Raw genomic sequence first — 18,058 nt, 5'->3', positions numbered from 1 at the left:
AATTTAATTACTGGGACACTGTAAACCACAACCAACTATTCCTGCATATATCATCCGATAGAGTAACCCTTCTATGTTTGTGATTATGAATTCAAGATGGCTGGCAAGTGTAATATAAGAGAGGGCTGAGGTCATGATAATGAACAGAGGAAATGTTGTTTTAATGCCAGGAATGCCTACATTGTCTGGTATTTATTAAGTGTGTAAAACAGGTCAAATTACCGACTTCTGTGCACTTTATAGGGTAGTTGTAATAGTTGAATGGGTAGTTTCTTGTGCTCAATCAATAGAATGCAAGGCATTCTAGTGAGATAGCTAAGAATTTTGTCGAATGGAACAATGGAAGTCACGTAAAATAGGACTCAAATTTTGTATTTTTTGTGTCAATGCCTCCAGAAAGATTCTCTACATTTTTTTTTTTAAATAAATGGACACTGACGTAATTGCAGTCAAGTTTTTATATTTTGCACCACTGCTGCATAGGACTTCCGTTGCTGCCTGGTGGGCCGAGTTCAAGTTTGCAGCTGGCTAGGAGAGTCAATGGATCCTCACTCACAAATCAGACAAAGTAGCAAGAAGACCTGTCACTCACTTTCTCTTGTCACACTGGTAGGCCTGGCTAGGGTTCGACAGAACACACTGCCTGTACCTATTACTCAATTAAGCTAAGGCTTTCCTCCAAAGTAATATCATTACCCCACCAAATATATTTACATTTATATACTGGGAGCAATATTAATTTGGGGGATCTGGGCAGTAAAAGGGTTAAAAAAAATAAAGGTAAAAGTTTTGCCTTGACTCTTAGGGTGATAATTACGTTCTGTCTTAGTTGCATCATATGATGTTGCAAAGGAGATGACAACCAACAGTAGGCAGGAGTATATGAATAAATACTCTACAAGCATACCTGCATTATTACTAGGAATAAAAAAACCCTCCATGTATAATCTGTAGGTAAATACTGTTAGAAGAATCTACACAATAGATTAAGCTGGGCACTACTTGCTAATAAAACATGAATGAAACTATTTTTAAATAAGGGTGAGCAGTTGAAAAAAAGGATTCTCTTGAAACTTGTATTCATTGTAAACTTAATCTTAAGTTAGTCTTAAGTTTGCCCAAAATGCTCTGCATATAAAGAGGCTTTCAGTATGTACACCCAAATGTCATTCTCCTTTGTACAAACATTGCATCATCCTGAAATAAAATTTCATCATCATTATTATTAAGAAACACACTACATAACATATAAACATGATGCATACACCCAGAGTAGAATAAATCTGACAAATATGGGATGTGGTAGCCGGGTTGCTTATCGGAGTGACAGCAACACCAAAGAAAATGTGTACACTATAGTATTACTGGGGGTAACTGTAGAAAATTATTCCTTTCGTATGTCTTCACTAGTAGCTATTTATTTATTCTACTGCAGTAATGCAAAGACAACTGTACACAATGTGTTTCTACTGTGGGGTAAATGCTTCACTAACTCATGCAAATGTACTTGTTTGAACCAAAAATAGACAAGTATTAATATGTGTTTCTTTTGACTCCTCCTATGCCTTCGTTTGTTTACATTCTCAGTGTCTCTCTCCTTCTCTCTTATTTACAATGTATCTAAGGGTAGTACAGCTTCTCCTCACTTAGTGACGTACTCTTTTACCAATGACTCAGACTTACGATGGGCTCTCTGACCAGCATGCATACCTAAATAATGTATATTAGAGCTGATTTTCTCTATTCTGTTTATTACAATATATAGTACACTACTGTATAAACATTTAAAAATATACTAGAAATGTTATAAATGGTGCAAAGGTGACATTAAAACAATATTAACCCTCTAACTGTCCAAACGTAGATCTACGTTTGCGCGCGCAGTGCTCTGCCCTTTATTTTCTCCATAAGAAAGAATGTAAAAAAACATACATTTACGTTCGGAGCGCTACGTGAGCAAACGTAGATCTATGTTTGGACAGTTTAAGGATTAAAGATGGTTGACACAAACCCACTTCAATTAGAGTATGCTCCTCACTTAGCAACAAATTTGTTTACCAACGTGGTCTTAGGAATGGAATTACATCATTGAGGAGAGGCTGTAGTTAGAAATGATTAAACTCAGTGAACAAAATACTATGTCAATGGTAATAATAATAACAATTACTCTGGGTGCTTTAAGTTTAAGTTGTATATTTCATGTAGTTATGGTAACTGGTGTGGGAGCTACCAGGTGTGGTAGCTGGTATGGGAGCTACCAGCTATGGTAGCTGGTATGGGAGCTACCAGCTGTGGTAGCTGGTATGAGAGCTACCAGCTGTGGTAGCTGGTATGAGAGCTACCAGCTGTGGTAGCTGGTATGAGAGCTACAGCTGTGGTAGCTGGTGTGGGAGCTACCACACCTGACTTCCTACAATAAATACTACACACCTCTCACTCTACAAATATTTTAAGTATTTTAAGGTAAGTAATGAATGTACTTTTTTTTTTTTTTAAACAAGTCGGCCGTCTCCCACCGAGGCAGGGCGACCCAAAAAGAAAGAAAATCCCCAAAAAGAAAATACTTTCATCATCGTTCAACACTTTCACCTCACTCACACATAATCACTGTCTTTGCAGAGGCATCCATATACAACAGTTTAGAAGCATACATAACATACCCCTCCAAACTGCCAATATCCCAAACCCCTCCTTTAAAGTGCAAGCATTGTGCTTCCCATTTCCAGTATTCAAGTCTGGCTATATAAAAATAACCAGTTTCCCTGAATCCCTTCACTAATTACCCTGCTCACACTCCAACAGCTCGTGTTTTATTTTTCATCATTTTTTAATGCTTAGTTCTACTGTTAACTCAATATATGTTAATATAAACTTGTTATCAGGCATTTATAAGGATTTATAAGTGGAAATAATGGTGTTCCACTGTATGGCAATTTCTGCTTTATGGCAGTAGCCGGGAACCTAATCTGCTGTATAAGTGGGGCCAAACTGTACTGTGTATGCATTTTTTAGGCCTAGGTCTATTTCTCACTTAATATATGATAGTGTAAACATGTTATTAGGCTTTTATATGCATTTGAAAGTAAAAAAATGGCCGTTTCACTTTATAATGATTTTCATTTTACAGCAGTAGCCTGGAACCTAACCTGCTGTATAAGAGGGGACTGCCTGTATAGTGAACCAAATTTTCCCATATAACTGAATACCAAAGGAAAATGAACTTAATCTTATGCATGCTTCAGTGAAATCTGGAGTGGGTATGCTGCACATGAAATTGAAGGTATCACGGTTGCAATGAAAATGAATAACTTGGTCATGAGGGACCTGTGTGAAATGCAAGACATGCTAGTTTCTTATTTTTCAAGTTGATGACTCCTAATGTAATTTTCTGTTGGACTTGTAAAGCCTATATGTGATGAAACACTGTGTCAATAAAGATACTTCTGCATCCTGATTCTTATCCACTACTATCATCACCTTAAGTCTTTTCTGTGTTGACATTAAATTTCCCTCTACACACCACCATCCTTTGCAACCTCTCTTCAGAATTTCCCAAATGTAGTACCACTGGCAAAGAGCAAATACTGGTACTGTACTATATACAGTAATTAGCATGACTTTGCTTACAAAATGATAACAGATAAAATACTGTTGAAGTATCAAAATTTAACAGTTCCAAATACTGAGGTTTTTGCCTTTTACAACAAATCTGCAAGTGCTTTAGTCACAAGTAATGCCTGGGAAACACATCAACACTGATTTTACATAGTTCATGTTCGGGATGGGATGGTACCAAAATTTTTCCTGATACCAATACTCAATTTTAAGCCAATCCAGACACTATTAACATCAAAATTAGTCGATGCCCCCTGATACCTAATTTTAGGCTGATAGTGATACCATCAAAATTAGCTGATACCCACCAATACCTGTGGATATCACCCTGGTTCATATTAAGCTGAAAATGTCATGTCATATAAAAAAAAAAGCTATTTATCCTAAGGTGCATGATACACCGTATGATGTGGAGGACCTGGGAGTGTGTCAGAGGATCTCACTTTCAAAGATCACAACAATGTATCTACCACATCTGCTAGAAAAATGATAGGATGGATAATGACAACCTTCAAAACTAGGGATGCCAAATCACTTGTTCTCTCTAGGTTGGAATACTGCTGTTCACTAATGGCTCCTTTCAAAGCAGGTGAAATTGCTGACCTGGAGAATGTACAGAGAACCTTCACAGCACATATAAGTATGACAAAATATGTGCCTAAATTACTGGGAACGGTTGAAGTCCCTTGACTTGTATTCCCTGGAATGCAGGCGAGAAAGATACACGATAATATACAGTTTGAAAATCGTAGAGGGATTAGTACCAAATTTGAAAATGAAAATCACTACCTGTGAAAGCAAAAGACTCAGAAGGTGGTGCAACATCTCCCCAATGAAAAGCAGAGGTGCCATGAGTACACTAAGAGACAACACACTAAGTGTCTGGGGACCAAGACTGTGTAACTGCCTTCCAGCATACATAAGGAGGGATTACCAATAGACCCCTGGCTATTTTTAAGAAGGCACTGGGCAGGCACCTAAAGTCAGTACCTGACCAGCTGGGCTGTGGTTCATACATCAGTTTGCATGTGGCCAGCAGAAGAAGCCTAGTTGATCAGGCTCTGATTCACCGTGAAGCCTGGTCAAAGACCAGGCCATTGGGGCTTCGACCCCCCAAAACCCTCTCCAGGTATAGCATACAGAAATCAAAAGCATTCTCAAATTTGAATTACAGTGAATATCTTTATACAGAAATTAAAAAATCTCACCTGTAGCAGACACACGCATTCCTCCAATACCACTGTATAGCTCTAGAATTCTCAATGGGCATGTGTGTGTCATGGTCCTGTAAAAGGTTGAATTACCTGAGCATAAAATAGCGGTATGCAGATATTACTAATATCATATTCTACAAGGTGAAATAAGATATATCCCCGAGTTTTTATTAATAAATTACAAAGTACGTATTAAATTTCATTAATACAGAATCATTAAAGAACTAATTTATTTTTTGAAGAAAATAATACTGTACAGCATGGTAAAATATTCTTATTTCATTAGTGCTGCAACTAAGACTGAAAACACCTAAGTACAATACTATAATGTCACTGAAGATTTGTAGTTTGCATGCAAGAAATCAGAAGAGTATAATATTGATAAAATATCATAAAACTAATTAAAATACAGTGGACCCTCGACTTACGAAGGCCTCATCTAATGATAAAATTGACTTACGAAGCATTTCAGTGTAAAATTTTTTCCCAGACTTACGAAGAAAAACTCAACTTGCATCATTCGTCCTGAACACGGTCCGTCTGGCCAGAGCGCCTCATCTCAGCTAGTGCCATTGTTTATAAGCCAGGGTAGATGGTTGCACACATACATTTGATAAATTTTGTATTATTCCATTGTTTTTAGTGCTTGTAACTGCTAAATAATGCCAACCCTGTGGTAAAAAGGGTGAGAAATACTATCAAAATACTATCATACCATGGTCAGCTGTTGCTGCACCACAGTCAGCTGCTGCTGTACCACGGTCAGCTGCTGCTGCACCATGGTCAGCTGCTGCTGCACCACGGTCAGCTGCTGCTGCACCACTGTCAGCTGTTGCTGCACCACCGTCAGCTGCTGCTGTACCACCATCAGTTGTATGACACAAAGATGTGAAGAGACTGTTGTTGGTGTGGCTTAACAAGAAACAATTAACCCCAGAGGGTTAGCTACCCAGGATAACCCAAGAAAGTCAGTGCGTCATCGAGGACTAACTTATTTCCATTGGGGTCCTTTATCTTGTCCCCCAGGATGTGACCCACACTAGTCGACTAACACACAGGTGAACAGGAAAAAATGCTTGGAACTAGTGCTCATATTGGTGAATTTAAGGCCAGCAAAGGTTGGTTTGAGAGATTTAAGAATTGTAGTGGCATACACAGTGTGATAAGGCATGGTGAAGCTGAAAAATTCCAACCCCAACAAGTGTTTAATTGTGACAAAACAGGCCTGTTCTAGAAGAAAATGCTAAACAGGACCTACATTACTCAGGAGTAAAAGGCACTTCCAGGACACAAGCCTATGGAAGACAGGCTAACTCTCATGTTTTCTTGTAATGCTAGTGGGGACTGCAAAGTGAAGCCTTTACTTATGTATCACTCTGAAAAGCCCAGTGTGTTCAAGAAAAACAGTGTCTCATCACTCATCACTACATCTCCAATAAAGGTGTCATTTATTCTTCATTTAGCACAGTATATTGTGCACGTATCCTCCTTTTTGTGTGTAGGAAAATGTACATTTCATGTGGTAAAATTTTTTTTCATACTTTTGGGTGTCTGGAACGGATTAATTGGATTTCCATTATTTCTTATGGGGAAAATTAATTCAACAAACGATAATTTCGTCTAACGATGAGCTCTCTGGAACGAATTTGTCGTAAGTTGAGGGTCCACTGTATTGTAAAGATTTAGGCCTGATTCCCAAACTAGAATATATGGCATTTGCATTTTCTGGATTCAGTATGAATTTGTCATAATGGTGATGTCATTCCCACCATTATGACTGAAGTTCATTAACAGGGTTTAATTTTTATGTAGAATTTCATATACTTTTAAAAAATTATGATATTTTTTCCAAAATACAGTGGACCCCCGCATAACGATCACCTCCGAATGCGACCAATTATGTAAGTGCGTTTGTACGTGTATGTTTGGGGGTCTGAAATGGACTAATCTACTTCAAATATTCCTTATGGGAACAAATTCGGTCAGTACTGGCACCTGAACATATTTCAGGAGTGAAAAAATATCGTTAACCGGGGGTCCACTGTACAGTGGACCCTCGACCAACGATATTAATCCATTCCTGAGAGCTCATCGTTAATCGAAATTATCGTCAGTCGAGTTAATTTTCCCCATAAGAAATAATGGAAATCAAATTAATCCGTGCAAGACACCCAAAAGTATTGAAATTTTTTTTTTTTTACCACATGAAATATTAATTTTAATACACACAAACTGAAGAAGACATGTACAATTACATGACACTTACCTTTATTGAAGATCTGGTGATGACTGATGGGATGGGAGGAGGAGAGACTGTGGATGGTGTTAGTGTTTAGAAGGGGAATCCCCTTCCATTAGGACTTGAGGTGTCAAGTCCTTTTCTGGGGTTACTTCCCTTCTTCTTTTAATGCCACTAGGACCAGCTTGAGAGCCACTGGACCTCTGCCGCACAACATATCTGTCCATAGAGGCCTGTACCTCCCGTTCCTTTATGACATGCCTAAAGTGTTTCACAACATTGTCAGTGTCACAATTAAACACTTGTTCAGGTTTCAATTCTTCACTGTCTATGTACTCCTTGAATTCCTGCACATATTTTTCAGCTGCTTTTTGGTCCAAACTGGCAGCCTCACCATGCCTTATCACACTATGTATGCCACTACGATTCTTAAATCTCTCAAACCAACCTTTGCTGGCCTTAAATTCACTCACATCACTACTAGTTGCAGGCATTTTTCTAATTAAATCCTCATGCAGCTTCCTAGCCTTTTCACATATGATCGCTTGAGAGATGCTATCTCCTGCTATCTGTTTTTCGTTTACCCACACCAATAACAGTCTCTCAACATCTTCTATCACTTGCGATCTCAGTTTCGAAAACATAGTTGCACCTTTGGCAAGTACAGCTTCCTTGATTGCCGTTTTCTTGGCCACAATACAGTGGACCCCCGCATAACGATCACCTCCGAATGCGACCAATTATGTAAGTGTATTTATGTAAGTGCGTTTGTACGTGTATGTTTGGGGGTCTGAAATGGACTAATCTACTTCACAATATTCCTTATGGGAACAAATTCGGTCAGTACTGGAACCTGAACATACTTCTGGATTGAAAAAATATCGTTAACCGGGGGTCCACTGTAGTAGTGATGGTTGATTGGGGTTTTGTGTACAACCTGGCCAGCTCGGAAACACACACTCCACTTTCATACTTAGCAATGATCTCTTTCTTCATATCCATAATAATTCTCACCCTTTTTGCTGTGGGGTTGGCACTAGAAGCTTTCTTGGGGCCCATAGTGACTTATTTTGCAGGTGCAATCACTAAAAACGCTGTGATAATATGAAATGTTCCGCTTGTATGTTTGGGTGGGACCGCGGTGGCTGGCTGGCTTGTAAACACTGGCCACACGTGGACGCGTCTCAGACGGAACGAATCGTGTTGGTCGAGTTTTTTAGTGCTAGTCGAGGCAAAATTTTTGCATTAAAATGTATCGCTAGTCGGATTTAACGTTAGACGATGCCATCGTTGGTTGAGGGTCCACTGTACTGTGTAACTTTAATGTGTTTGTGTAATAGCATTTGATCTACCATATTTTGTTTTTCTTTAGTTAACAGCAACTTGGAAATGACTGAACTCAACATTATTAAACCTATAATTACCAAAGTTATTTTTTTTCCTAGGGATAGAACCTTACATTTGTCCACATGGAAGTGCATCTGCACTTTATCCGGCAACAACATTAAACTATCCTGGCCATCTTGCAGCTTACTAATGTCTAGTGTCATCCACAAACTTACTTATGTTGCTACACATTCCCATATCTATGGCATTAATGGAGATTGGGAATGACAAAAGTCCCAATACAGACTCCTGTTGCACACCTTATGTGATGGGTGCCCTTTCTGATTTTTCTGCATTTATTTCCTACTGGTCAGCCAAGACTAGGTTCCTCCTACTACAGGTTGGCCATCACTAATCCGGCAATCGGTAATCCGGTTCCATCAGTAATCTGGTACTAATTTTGGCATAATTTCAAACTTCCAGGGTTGCCTCACCAACCAGTCGCTACTGTTTGGTGGCACTACTTGCTGCGTAAGTCATTCCAATGTCTTTTTCTTCATTTATTGTTATAACCTGCTCACTTTTAGCCCCAGCCATGGTTCCAATGAATAAAAGAAATGCTTCTTGTTGTGTAAAGCACACACACAGTACATTGTCCATAAAAGAATAGGCGGCTCTGAAGCCACTGTCGGTCACCATGAGCTCAGCTCACTCAGATAAGCTGTGACCAGTAAATTTGGGCCTACACATGAGAGAACAGGTCTGTGTGGCAAGTGTGTACGTACTATATAAAAAAAAATCCTGCAGCACACAGTGCTTTTGGTGTAAAACAGCGACTTTTGCAGTGTATTTTTGTATGGTTTGTAGAATGGAAGATATATTACAGAAATAGATATACAGTGGAACCTCAAATATCGAACTTTCTTTGGTCCAGAAGGATGTTCGAGTGCCTTTACCGAATGAATTTATTCCCATCAGGAATAATGTAAATTAGATTAGTCCATTTCAGACCCTCAAAAATACACTTATAAAAGCACTTACAAAAATACACTTACATAATTGGTCGTGTTGGAAGCAGTTCGATTTTTGAGGTTCCACTGTAATTGTGATTGTTTTCATGCCGTTAAGTACCTTAAAATTGAACTCAAAGTAGTGGAAATGTTCGATTCTTGCCGATGTTCAATAGTAAATGAATGATGTCGCCGTTCAATATGTGTCCAACTGGCCAGTCTAATACGCAGTTATGAGTGGGCTGACATTATTTATGCAATTATTACAATTCAATTCAATTCAAAGTTTATTCTCTATAAGGATTACAATGCTGAGTTAACAGAATTTGGTTATTGTGTGGTTTACATGTAGTAAAATAATAATTACAGAGTGTACCACTAGAACACCTAGCATGGCTAGGCATTTCGGGCAGACTTAGATTAAATCTTAAGTTTAAAATATTACAAAATTATGAGGTAAGTTGGTATTATGGCTAAGTGACTAAATACTAGTTTGTGAATTTAGCAATGTGAATGCTTTTGTTTTGGCACTATACATAGTTTCAGTATTGGAGTATCACAGGCCAACTTATGACTAGTTAAGATTCATTATTTTGAGATTGAGATTGATATTTTTGTTTACTGCCCTAAAAAAACTAAACAGATGACAGCTAAGAGACTGAACAGTCCCTGGCTAACACCCAGCATTCTCAAATCCATAAATACAAAACACCAATATGAAAAACAGTACAGAATGGGTCACATAACCAGAGACCAAACAAAACGTTACTCGTCAATCCTAACCAGCCTGATAAGAAGGGCAGAAAAATTGTATTATGAGAACAGATTATCCAACTTACGAGGTGATATAAAAAAGACCTGGAAAACCCTATCAGAAATTCTGGGAACAAAAAAGATATCATGAAATAGCAAAATAAAATTAGCAAAATCAGATGAATCCCAACTCCCACCAACAGAAACAGCAAACAGACTCAATGATTTCTTCTCCACTATAGGACAAAACCTTGCCAATAAAATCCCAAGCTCAGATACCCCACCAAATGACTACCTCACTGGCAACTACCCGAACACACTGTTCCTAGCTCCGACTAACCCATACGAAGTCTCCCTTATTATCAACGCACTAAAAAACAAGGCAGGAGATTTAAATACCTTACCACCCCTTATATACAAAAAAGTGTCACAAGTGCTATCACCAATCATTGCAACACTCTTTAACAAATCCATTGAATCCTCCACCTTCCCTACAGTTCTCAAAATAGCAAGGGTCACCCTGATCCATAAAGGAGGAGACCAAACAGAGTTGAATAACTATAGGCCAATATCCAATTTACATCCTCTCTCAAAAATCTTCGAAAAATTAATTCATAAACGAATCTACTCCTACCTCATCTCCCAAAACATACTCAACCCCTGCCAATTTGGATTCAGGCCTAATAAAAATACTAATGATGCTATTATACACATGCTAGAACATATATACACTGCAATAGAGAAAAAAGAAGTCCCACTGAGGATCTTCATTGACTTAGGTAAAGCTTTTGATACAGTTGACCATGACTTGCTCCACGTAAAATTGTCACACTATGGTATAAGAGGGCACTCCCTCAACTACCTCAAGTCATACCTCAGCAACAGAAGCCAATATGTGTACGCAAACGGGGCAAGCTCTTCCGCACAACCAATTACAGTTGGTGTCCCACAGGGAAGTGTCCTTGGCCTTCTTCTCTTTCTCCTATACATAAATGACCTACCAAATGCTTCGCACTTACTCAAACCCACACTATTTGCAGATGACACTACATACGTCTTCTCTCACCCGAGCCCAGTCACGCTAGCCAATACTGTAAATACCGAATTACAGAAAATATCTACCTGGATGAGGACTAACAAACTTACACTAAACATTGACAAAACCTACTTCATTCAGTTTGGTAACAGAGCTACAGATGTCCCTCTTAACATAATGATAAATGGATCACCTATCACAAAGCTAACCGAGGGAAAATTCTTAGGAATCCACCTTGATAATAGACTCAAATTTCATACACATATACAACAAATTTCTATGAAAATTTCCAAGACTGTAGGCATACTATCGAAGATATGGTACTATGCTCCACAGTCAGCCCTCCTGGCCCTATATCACTCTCTTATTTACCCCTATCTCACCTATGGAATTTGTGCATGGGGCTCAACAACAATTAACCATCTCAGACCATTAATTACCCAACAAAAGGCTGCAGTTAGAATAACAAATTCTCACTACAGGCAGCACACTCCACCAATATTCAAAACACTCAACCTACTCACCATACAAAACATCCATACTTATTATTGCACCTATTACATACAAAGAACACTTAACTCTGATATTAACCCTCCCCTCAAACATTTCCTTGCCAACCTCAACAGAACATATGACCATAACACAAGGCACAGATCACTCTTTGATGTTCCTCGTGTCCATCTCACGCTATGCAAAAACTCAATGCACATAAAAGGCCCTAAAATCTGGAATTCATTACCTGTAAATATAAAAGAAACACTACCTGTTTATAAATTCAAGTCTCTTCTCAAAGATCACTTACTCACCCAAAACCAAATAAATACTGAATAACTGAACCTTATAAATTGTATATCTTTCTCACAATTATATCACATAAATGTTAAACCTAAAACCCAATCTAACTTTATTATTTTTTAAATACACTACCTAACAGAATACTCCATTCGACTGAATGTACAGCAATGCATACAACCATATGACCTGTCTTTGTAATACTCATTTGTGCTTTATAGTTATCTGTTTACAATAATGTTTTATCACTGATTTCATCATTGCTTAGTTAATCTTAAGTTAATTTTAAGCCAGCCCATAATGCTATGCATATAAGTGGCTTTGGCATGCTGCTCTTACCTGTATTTTTTTGTACCTCTGTATGTATGCTCAAATTACTAAATAAATAAATAAATAAATAAATAAATAAATAAATAAATAAATGGGTGAGTGTGAACCACCAGGTGGTTTTCGTGAAATTAGTTGACAGGGTGTATCAGGGAGATAAGATGTTTTCTGATGGTAGTTTTGAAGGTGATGAATGTGTCTGCAGTTCTAGAGTTTTCAGGTAGGGTGTTCCAGATTTTAGGGCCTTTGACATACATTGAATTTTTGTAAAGGTTTAGTTGGACACGGGGAATGTCATAGAGATGTTTGTGTCTGGTGTTGTGCCTGTGGGTCCTGTCACAACTATCAAGAAAGTGTTTTAGGTCAAGGTTAATATTGGAATTTAAGTTCCTGTAGATGTAGATTGCACAGTAGTAGGTGTGGATGTTCTGAAAAGGGAGCAAGTTTAGATCTATGAAGAGTGGGGGGTGTGTTGCCAGGGATGGGATTTAGTGATTATTCTTACTGCGGCTTTTTGTTGGGTTATTATTGGCTTTAGGTGTGTTGCTGCAGTTGAACCCCAAGCACAGATAGCATAGGTGAGGTATGGATATGTAAGTGAATGGTATAGTGTGAGAAGGGCAGTTTGCGGCACGTAGTATCGTATCTTGGAGAGGATCCCAACCGTTTTGGATACTTTTTTGGGTATGTGTTGGATATGGGTGCTGAAATTCAGGTTGTTGTCGAGGTATAGGCCAAGGAATTTGCCCTCATTATGCCTGGCAATTAGAGTGTTGTCGATCTTAATGTTAATTTGCGCATCTCCTGCTCTGCTACCAAACATAATGTATTAGGTTTTGTCAAGTGTTAAGCGTAAGTTTATTGGCTGTCATCCAAGTCGATATTTTGATCAGCTCCTCATTAACAATGGTGTTGAGGGTGGCAAGATTGGGGGTGAGAGATGACATAAGTCGTGTCGTCAGCAAAGAGAATGGGGTTCAGGTGTTGAGATACGTTTGGAAGATCAGTGATGTATATGAGGAAGAGCAGGGGACCAAGGACACTTCCCTGTGGAACTCCAGTATCAAGTGGCTGTGTTGTTGCTGCTGTGTCTTTAATGGTGACATACTGATACCTATTAGTAAGGTAAGATTTGAAATATGCAAGCGCATGGCCTCTTATACCATAATGGTCAAGTTTGTGGAGTAGGATGCCGTGGTCTACTGTGTCAAAAGCTTTTCTTAGGTCAATAAAAATTCCTAGTGGATATTCCTTATTTTCCAATGCTGTGTAAAGCAGATCTAGCATTTTTATGATTGCATCGTTAGTGCTTTTATTTTTCCTGAATCCAAATTGGCAGGGGTCGAGTATGTTTTGTGCCGTTATAAATGAATATACAGTGGACCCCCGGTTAACGAACTTTTTTCACTCCAGAAGTATGTTCAGGTGCCAGTACTGACCGAATTTGTTCCCATAAGGAATATTGTGAAGTAGATTAGTCCATTTCAGACCCCCAAACATACACATACAAACGCACTTACATAAATACACTTACATAATTGGTCGCATTTGGAGGTGATCGTTAAGCGGGGGTCCACTGTACATGTAGTCTCCTGTGCACGAGTTTCTCATAGATTTTGGATAGCAATGGTAAGTTTGATATTGGCCTATAGTTGTTTAAATCTGTAGGGTCACCACCTTTATGTATTGGTGTAACCCTTGCCGCCTTGAGTAGTTTCGGGAAGGTGCTAGTTTCTAGTGACTTATTAAAAAGTAATGAGATAGCATGCGAGAGGACATGGGCCGCTCGCTTGTACAATAATGGTGGGTCATGAGACAGATTCCCTGAGTTATTTTTAAGTGACTTTATAATCTCGGTGACTTCCGTGGGCTCAGTTGGAGCAAGATAGAAGGAATTTGGGAAATTCCCATCTAGGTAGTCCCCGGCATGGGCATTGGTATGTGGGATTTTATTGGCGAGATTAGAACCTATGGTTGAGAAGAAGTCGTTTATCTTGTTAGCTGTGTCAGTGGGATGCAGTGGTGTTTCATTAGGTTTAGTTAGGACAATATTCTTGTTTTTTTTCAGTTTGTGGGTCCCTAGAATCTGAGTGTTTTCCAGGTCTTTTTTATATCTCCTCTTGTGTCAGTGAATCTACTGGAGTAGTATAGTTGTTTGGCTTTCTTTATTACTTTGGTGAGGACTGATGAATAGTGTTTAAGAATATCTTTGTGTATTAAACCCTGTCTATATTTCTTTTCATATTGGTGTTTCTTATCAATGGATTTCAGAATGGTGCTGATTAGCCATGGGCAACCAAGCCGTTTGTTTGTGATCTGTTTCGTTTTTATAGGACAATGTTTGTTGTATAGTCTAAGTAATTTGCTAAGAAAAACGTCTGTCCAGTCATCAATACCATTGGCCTTGGAGAATTCTGTAGGCCAGTCAACAGTCTCCAGGTCAGCTGTGAACTTCCTTATTGAGGTCTCATCATGGAGTCTAAATGAAACTTTGTTGTATTCAAGTGGTGGTTTACTAATGTTTGTCAAGAGGAAGGTTGGGTAGTGGTCTGTAGTGCTATCTGTGATTATCCCTGATTTAAGAGGGGCTAGTATATTGGTCCATATGTGGTCTATTATGGTTGCACTTGTTTCAGTGAGCCTGGTTGGTTTAGTTATTGTTGGTATGAGAAGTGTGTTGTTCATATTGTTGATGAAATCAGTTACAGGCTGATCATCTAGTAGGCCAAGGTTGATGTTGAAGTCTCCAGCTAAGAGAAGGTGATGCTTATTCATTTGTCTGTTTGTTATTAGTGCCTTTAATTTCTCACTGAAATTTGGGATGTTTGTGGGGTATCCGGTAAATGGCATCGATTGTTATAGGCGTCTTAAGGTTTTTTACAGTAAAATTAGCAAAAATGTATTCTCCATATTCATCACTAAAGCAAGTGGTGCTAATACAAGATAATTGGTTAGAGTAATAGATTGCAATACCACCCCCAACTTGGTATGGTCTGCAGTTGTGGATTACTGTGTATCCTGGTAGAGGGTAGATATCTATTGTGTCCTGCTTAAGCCAGGTCTCAGTAAGAATAATGCAGGAGAAGGGTGTCTTTAGTGATTCAAGGAGTGCCAGGAGGTCATCATAGTGTTTGCTTAAGGACCTGATGTTGTAGTTAAGTAGTGATAGACTTTTAGCATTGTTTAGGATAGTGCTGGCTTGTGATGCTGTGTAGTAAAGGCAGTTACTTTCCAATAGGTTTTGATTGTGTGTCAGATTATGGAGGTTTAGATCAGGGTCAACGTGATCAATCATCTTCTCGGTTTAAATTATGGTTATTTATATCCTGAGTTGTGTGTTGAGTTCTAGTACTGATATCTGTAGTGGTGGGAAGTTTGGACAAGTATATAGCTACAGCATTTTGGTCATGTAGAGTATAGTCACTAATACACATAATGGAGTTGGTGTTGTCTGTGTGTTGTGCTGGAATGAGCTAAAGTACAACTAGGTATAAACTAATAATATAAAAATACAAATTAAAAATAGCACAAGACTCTCACTTGTAATTGCACTAAGGTCTAATGTAATGACTTTGGTGTAGTCTATGTATTGAGCTAGAATGAGCTATAGTACAACAATAATGCAGTAGTATGCATAACAGTAACTCTTCTATTTTTTTGTGTGAATAAAAATTCAAAATGGAAAGTGTAATATAAGAGGGGCCTGGAGACATGACTACTGAACAGAGAAAATGTTATTTTAGTGCCAGGAATGTCTGCACTGTTTATTCTGGACCCTGCATTGAAATTGGCATCTCTTGAAATTTGTGTGAAATTGGCCAAATTACTGATTCCTGACTATTGGGTAGATGAAACGGGTAAATGGGTGGTCTCTTGTACTCAATCGACAGAACAGAAGTATTACTAGCTAAATAGTTACGAGTTTGGTAGATTGGAACAATGGAATGGGCCAAAAAATAGGGCCTAAATTTGGTGAAATCGCCGATGCGTAAATATCGCTGTTGTGTTAAGTGTACACCTAACCACTCTGTAATCCAGCAAAATCACTAATCCGGTACCCTACAGGTCCCGATGATGCCAGATTAGTGATGGTCAACCTGTAAAACATGTGCTCCTACTTTCTTCGTGAGTCTTCTGTGTGAAACTATCAAAGGCCTTACTTTATCTTGGCCTACTGCCTCAAATACCCAAGTCCAAAAGGTCAGTAAATTTTTAAGGAAAGAACACCCCTTTGTAAAATTGCATTGAGATTCAATGATCAAATTACATCTTTCAAGGTGGTTTCAAATGGCATTCACAATTACTAATTCCACTAACTTTCCCACAACTCAGGTTAGGCTGACTGGTATATAATTTAAGGTTAAGGACTCATCACCTTGTAAATAGGTATCACATTTGTCATTTTCCACCTATTCTGTGCAATACCCATTTGTAGTGATTTGTTGAAGACTAGCTAATGGTTTGCTACGTTCCTCATTACATTCCTTTTAAAACCCGTAAGTTCGGTGACTTGTTTGGCTTCAATCTATCAAGCTGTCCAAGGACTTTGATCTTACATAATTCTCATCTTGACCAGTATAATTATTGAGCTTCAAGATTTTATTTATATCCTCGTTAATAAAAATGGGATTTTTTTTTAACAAGCTGGCTGTCTCCCAACAAAGCAGGGTGACCCCAAAAATTAAACTTTTACCATCTTTCACACTATCACTGTCTTTGCAGAGGTGCACAGATACAACAGTTTGGATGTCACCCTAAACAGCAAATATCCCAAACCCCTCCTGTAAAGTGCTAGCACTGTACTTCCCACCTCCAGGACTCGAGTCTGGCTAACTGGTTTCCCTGAATCCCTTCACAAAGTATTACCTTCCTCACACTCCAACAGCTTATCAAAGTCTCAAAAACCATTCGTCTCCATTCACTCCTATCAAACATGCTCACACATGCCTGCTGTATTTCCTAGTCCCTTGCACATCAAACCTCTTTTACCCGCTCCTGCATCCATTCCTAGGATGACCCCTACCCCTCCTTCCCTCTACTACAGATTTATACACCCTCCAAGTCAACCTATTGTGCTTCATCCTTTCTAAATGACCAAACCACCTCAACAACCCCCTCCGAATAATACTTTTAGTAACTCCACATCTCCTAATTTCCACACTATGAATTCTCTGCATAATATTTACACCACACATTGCCCTTCGACACAACATATCCACTCCAGTGCATTTCTTTGTCACTAACAGTGAGCGTCTCTTTTCATTAATCTTTTGCCCATATACTTGAAAGAAACTCTGTATTTGTCTTTGATCCCCTTGAAACCGTGGGTTCACATTCCCCTTTGGTTCTCATTTTTTTATTTTTCTATTGAAGTGAATATAATAATATGGTGACCCTCTCTTTTGATATTCCTATAGATGGCTTTTTTTTAAGCTATGAGATGTTTTAGTCATCCAATTAGGCCATTTATATTTGATCTAATTTCTCTATTAGGAATATATGCAGCTTAGGCAGCTTGTGCAACACACTACAAAGTCATACTGACATCCATCACCATCTGTCTGGCCACCTTTATGATAATCCTTCATCAGATTACCCCAGTCTACACTACTAATACATGGTACAATCTGCAGCATGAAAACTGGGGAACTTGATTTTATTATTATTAACCCCTTGACTGTCGCAACCCCCAATCCTGAGGTGTCTCCTGGTGTCGCAAAATTTAAAAAAAAAAAAGAAAAAAATA

At 38.6% G+C, this 18,058-nt stretch overlaps 1 protein-coding gene across 5 annotated transcripts in view; it reads right to left on the bottom strand.

Moving 5' to 3' along the window:
* Positions 1-18,058, bottom strand: part of Mt2 (methyltransferase 2) — a 32,926-nt gene that overhangs the window by 11,681 nt on the left and 3,187 nt on the right. For 3 of the 5 annotated variants that reach the window (XM_070088014.1, XM_053772522.2, XM_053772524.2), the window contains exon 2: positions 4,824-4,900. In XM_070088014.1, coding sequence (XP_069944115.1) covers positions 4,824-4,900 — 77 coding nt within the window. Of the gene's footprint in view, positions 1-4,823; positions 4,901-5,325; positions 5,501-18,058 lie in introns of all 5 variants that reach the window. The other 2 variants (XM_053772521.2, XM_053772523.2) reach the window with 2 other exon arrangements.

This window comes from Cherax quadricarinatus, chromosome 23 (genome assembly GCF_038502225.1).
Source record: "Cherax quadricarinatus isolate ZL_2023a chromosome 23, ASM3850222v1, whole genome shotgun sequence".
NCBI classification, from domain to species: Eukaryota; Metazoa; Arthropoda; class Malacostraca; order Decapoda; family Parastacidae; genus Cherax; species Cherax quadricarinatus.
Note: the sequence above shows the minus strand (reverse complement) of the source record. Positions and strands in the feature narration are given on the sequence as shown.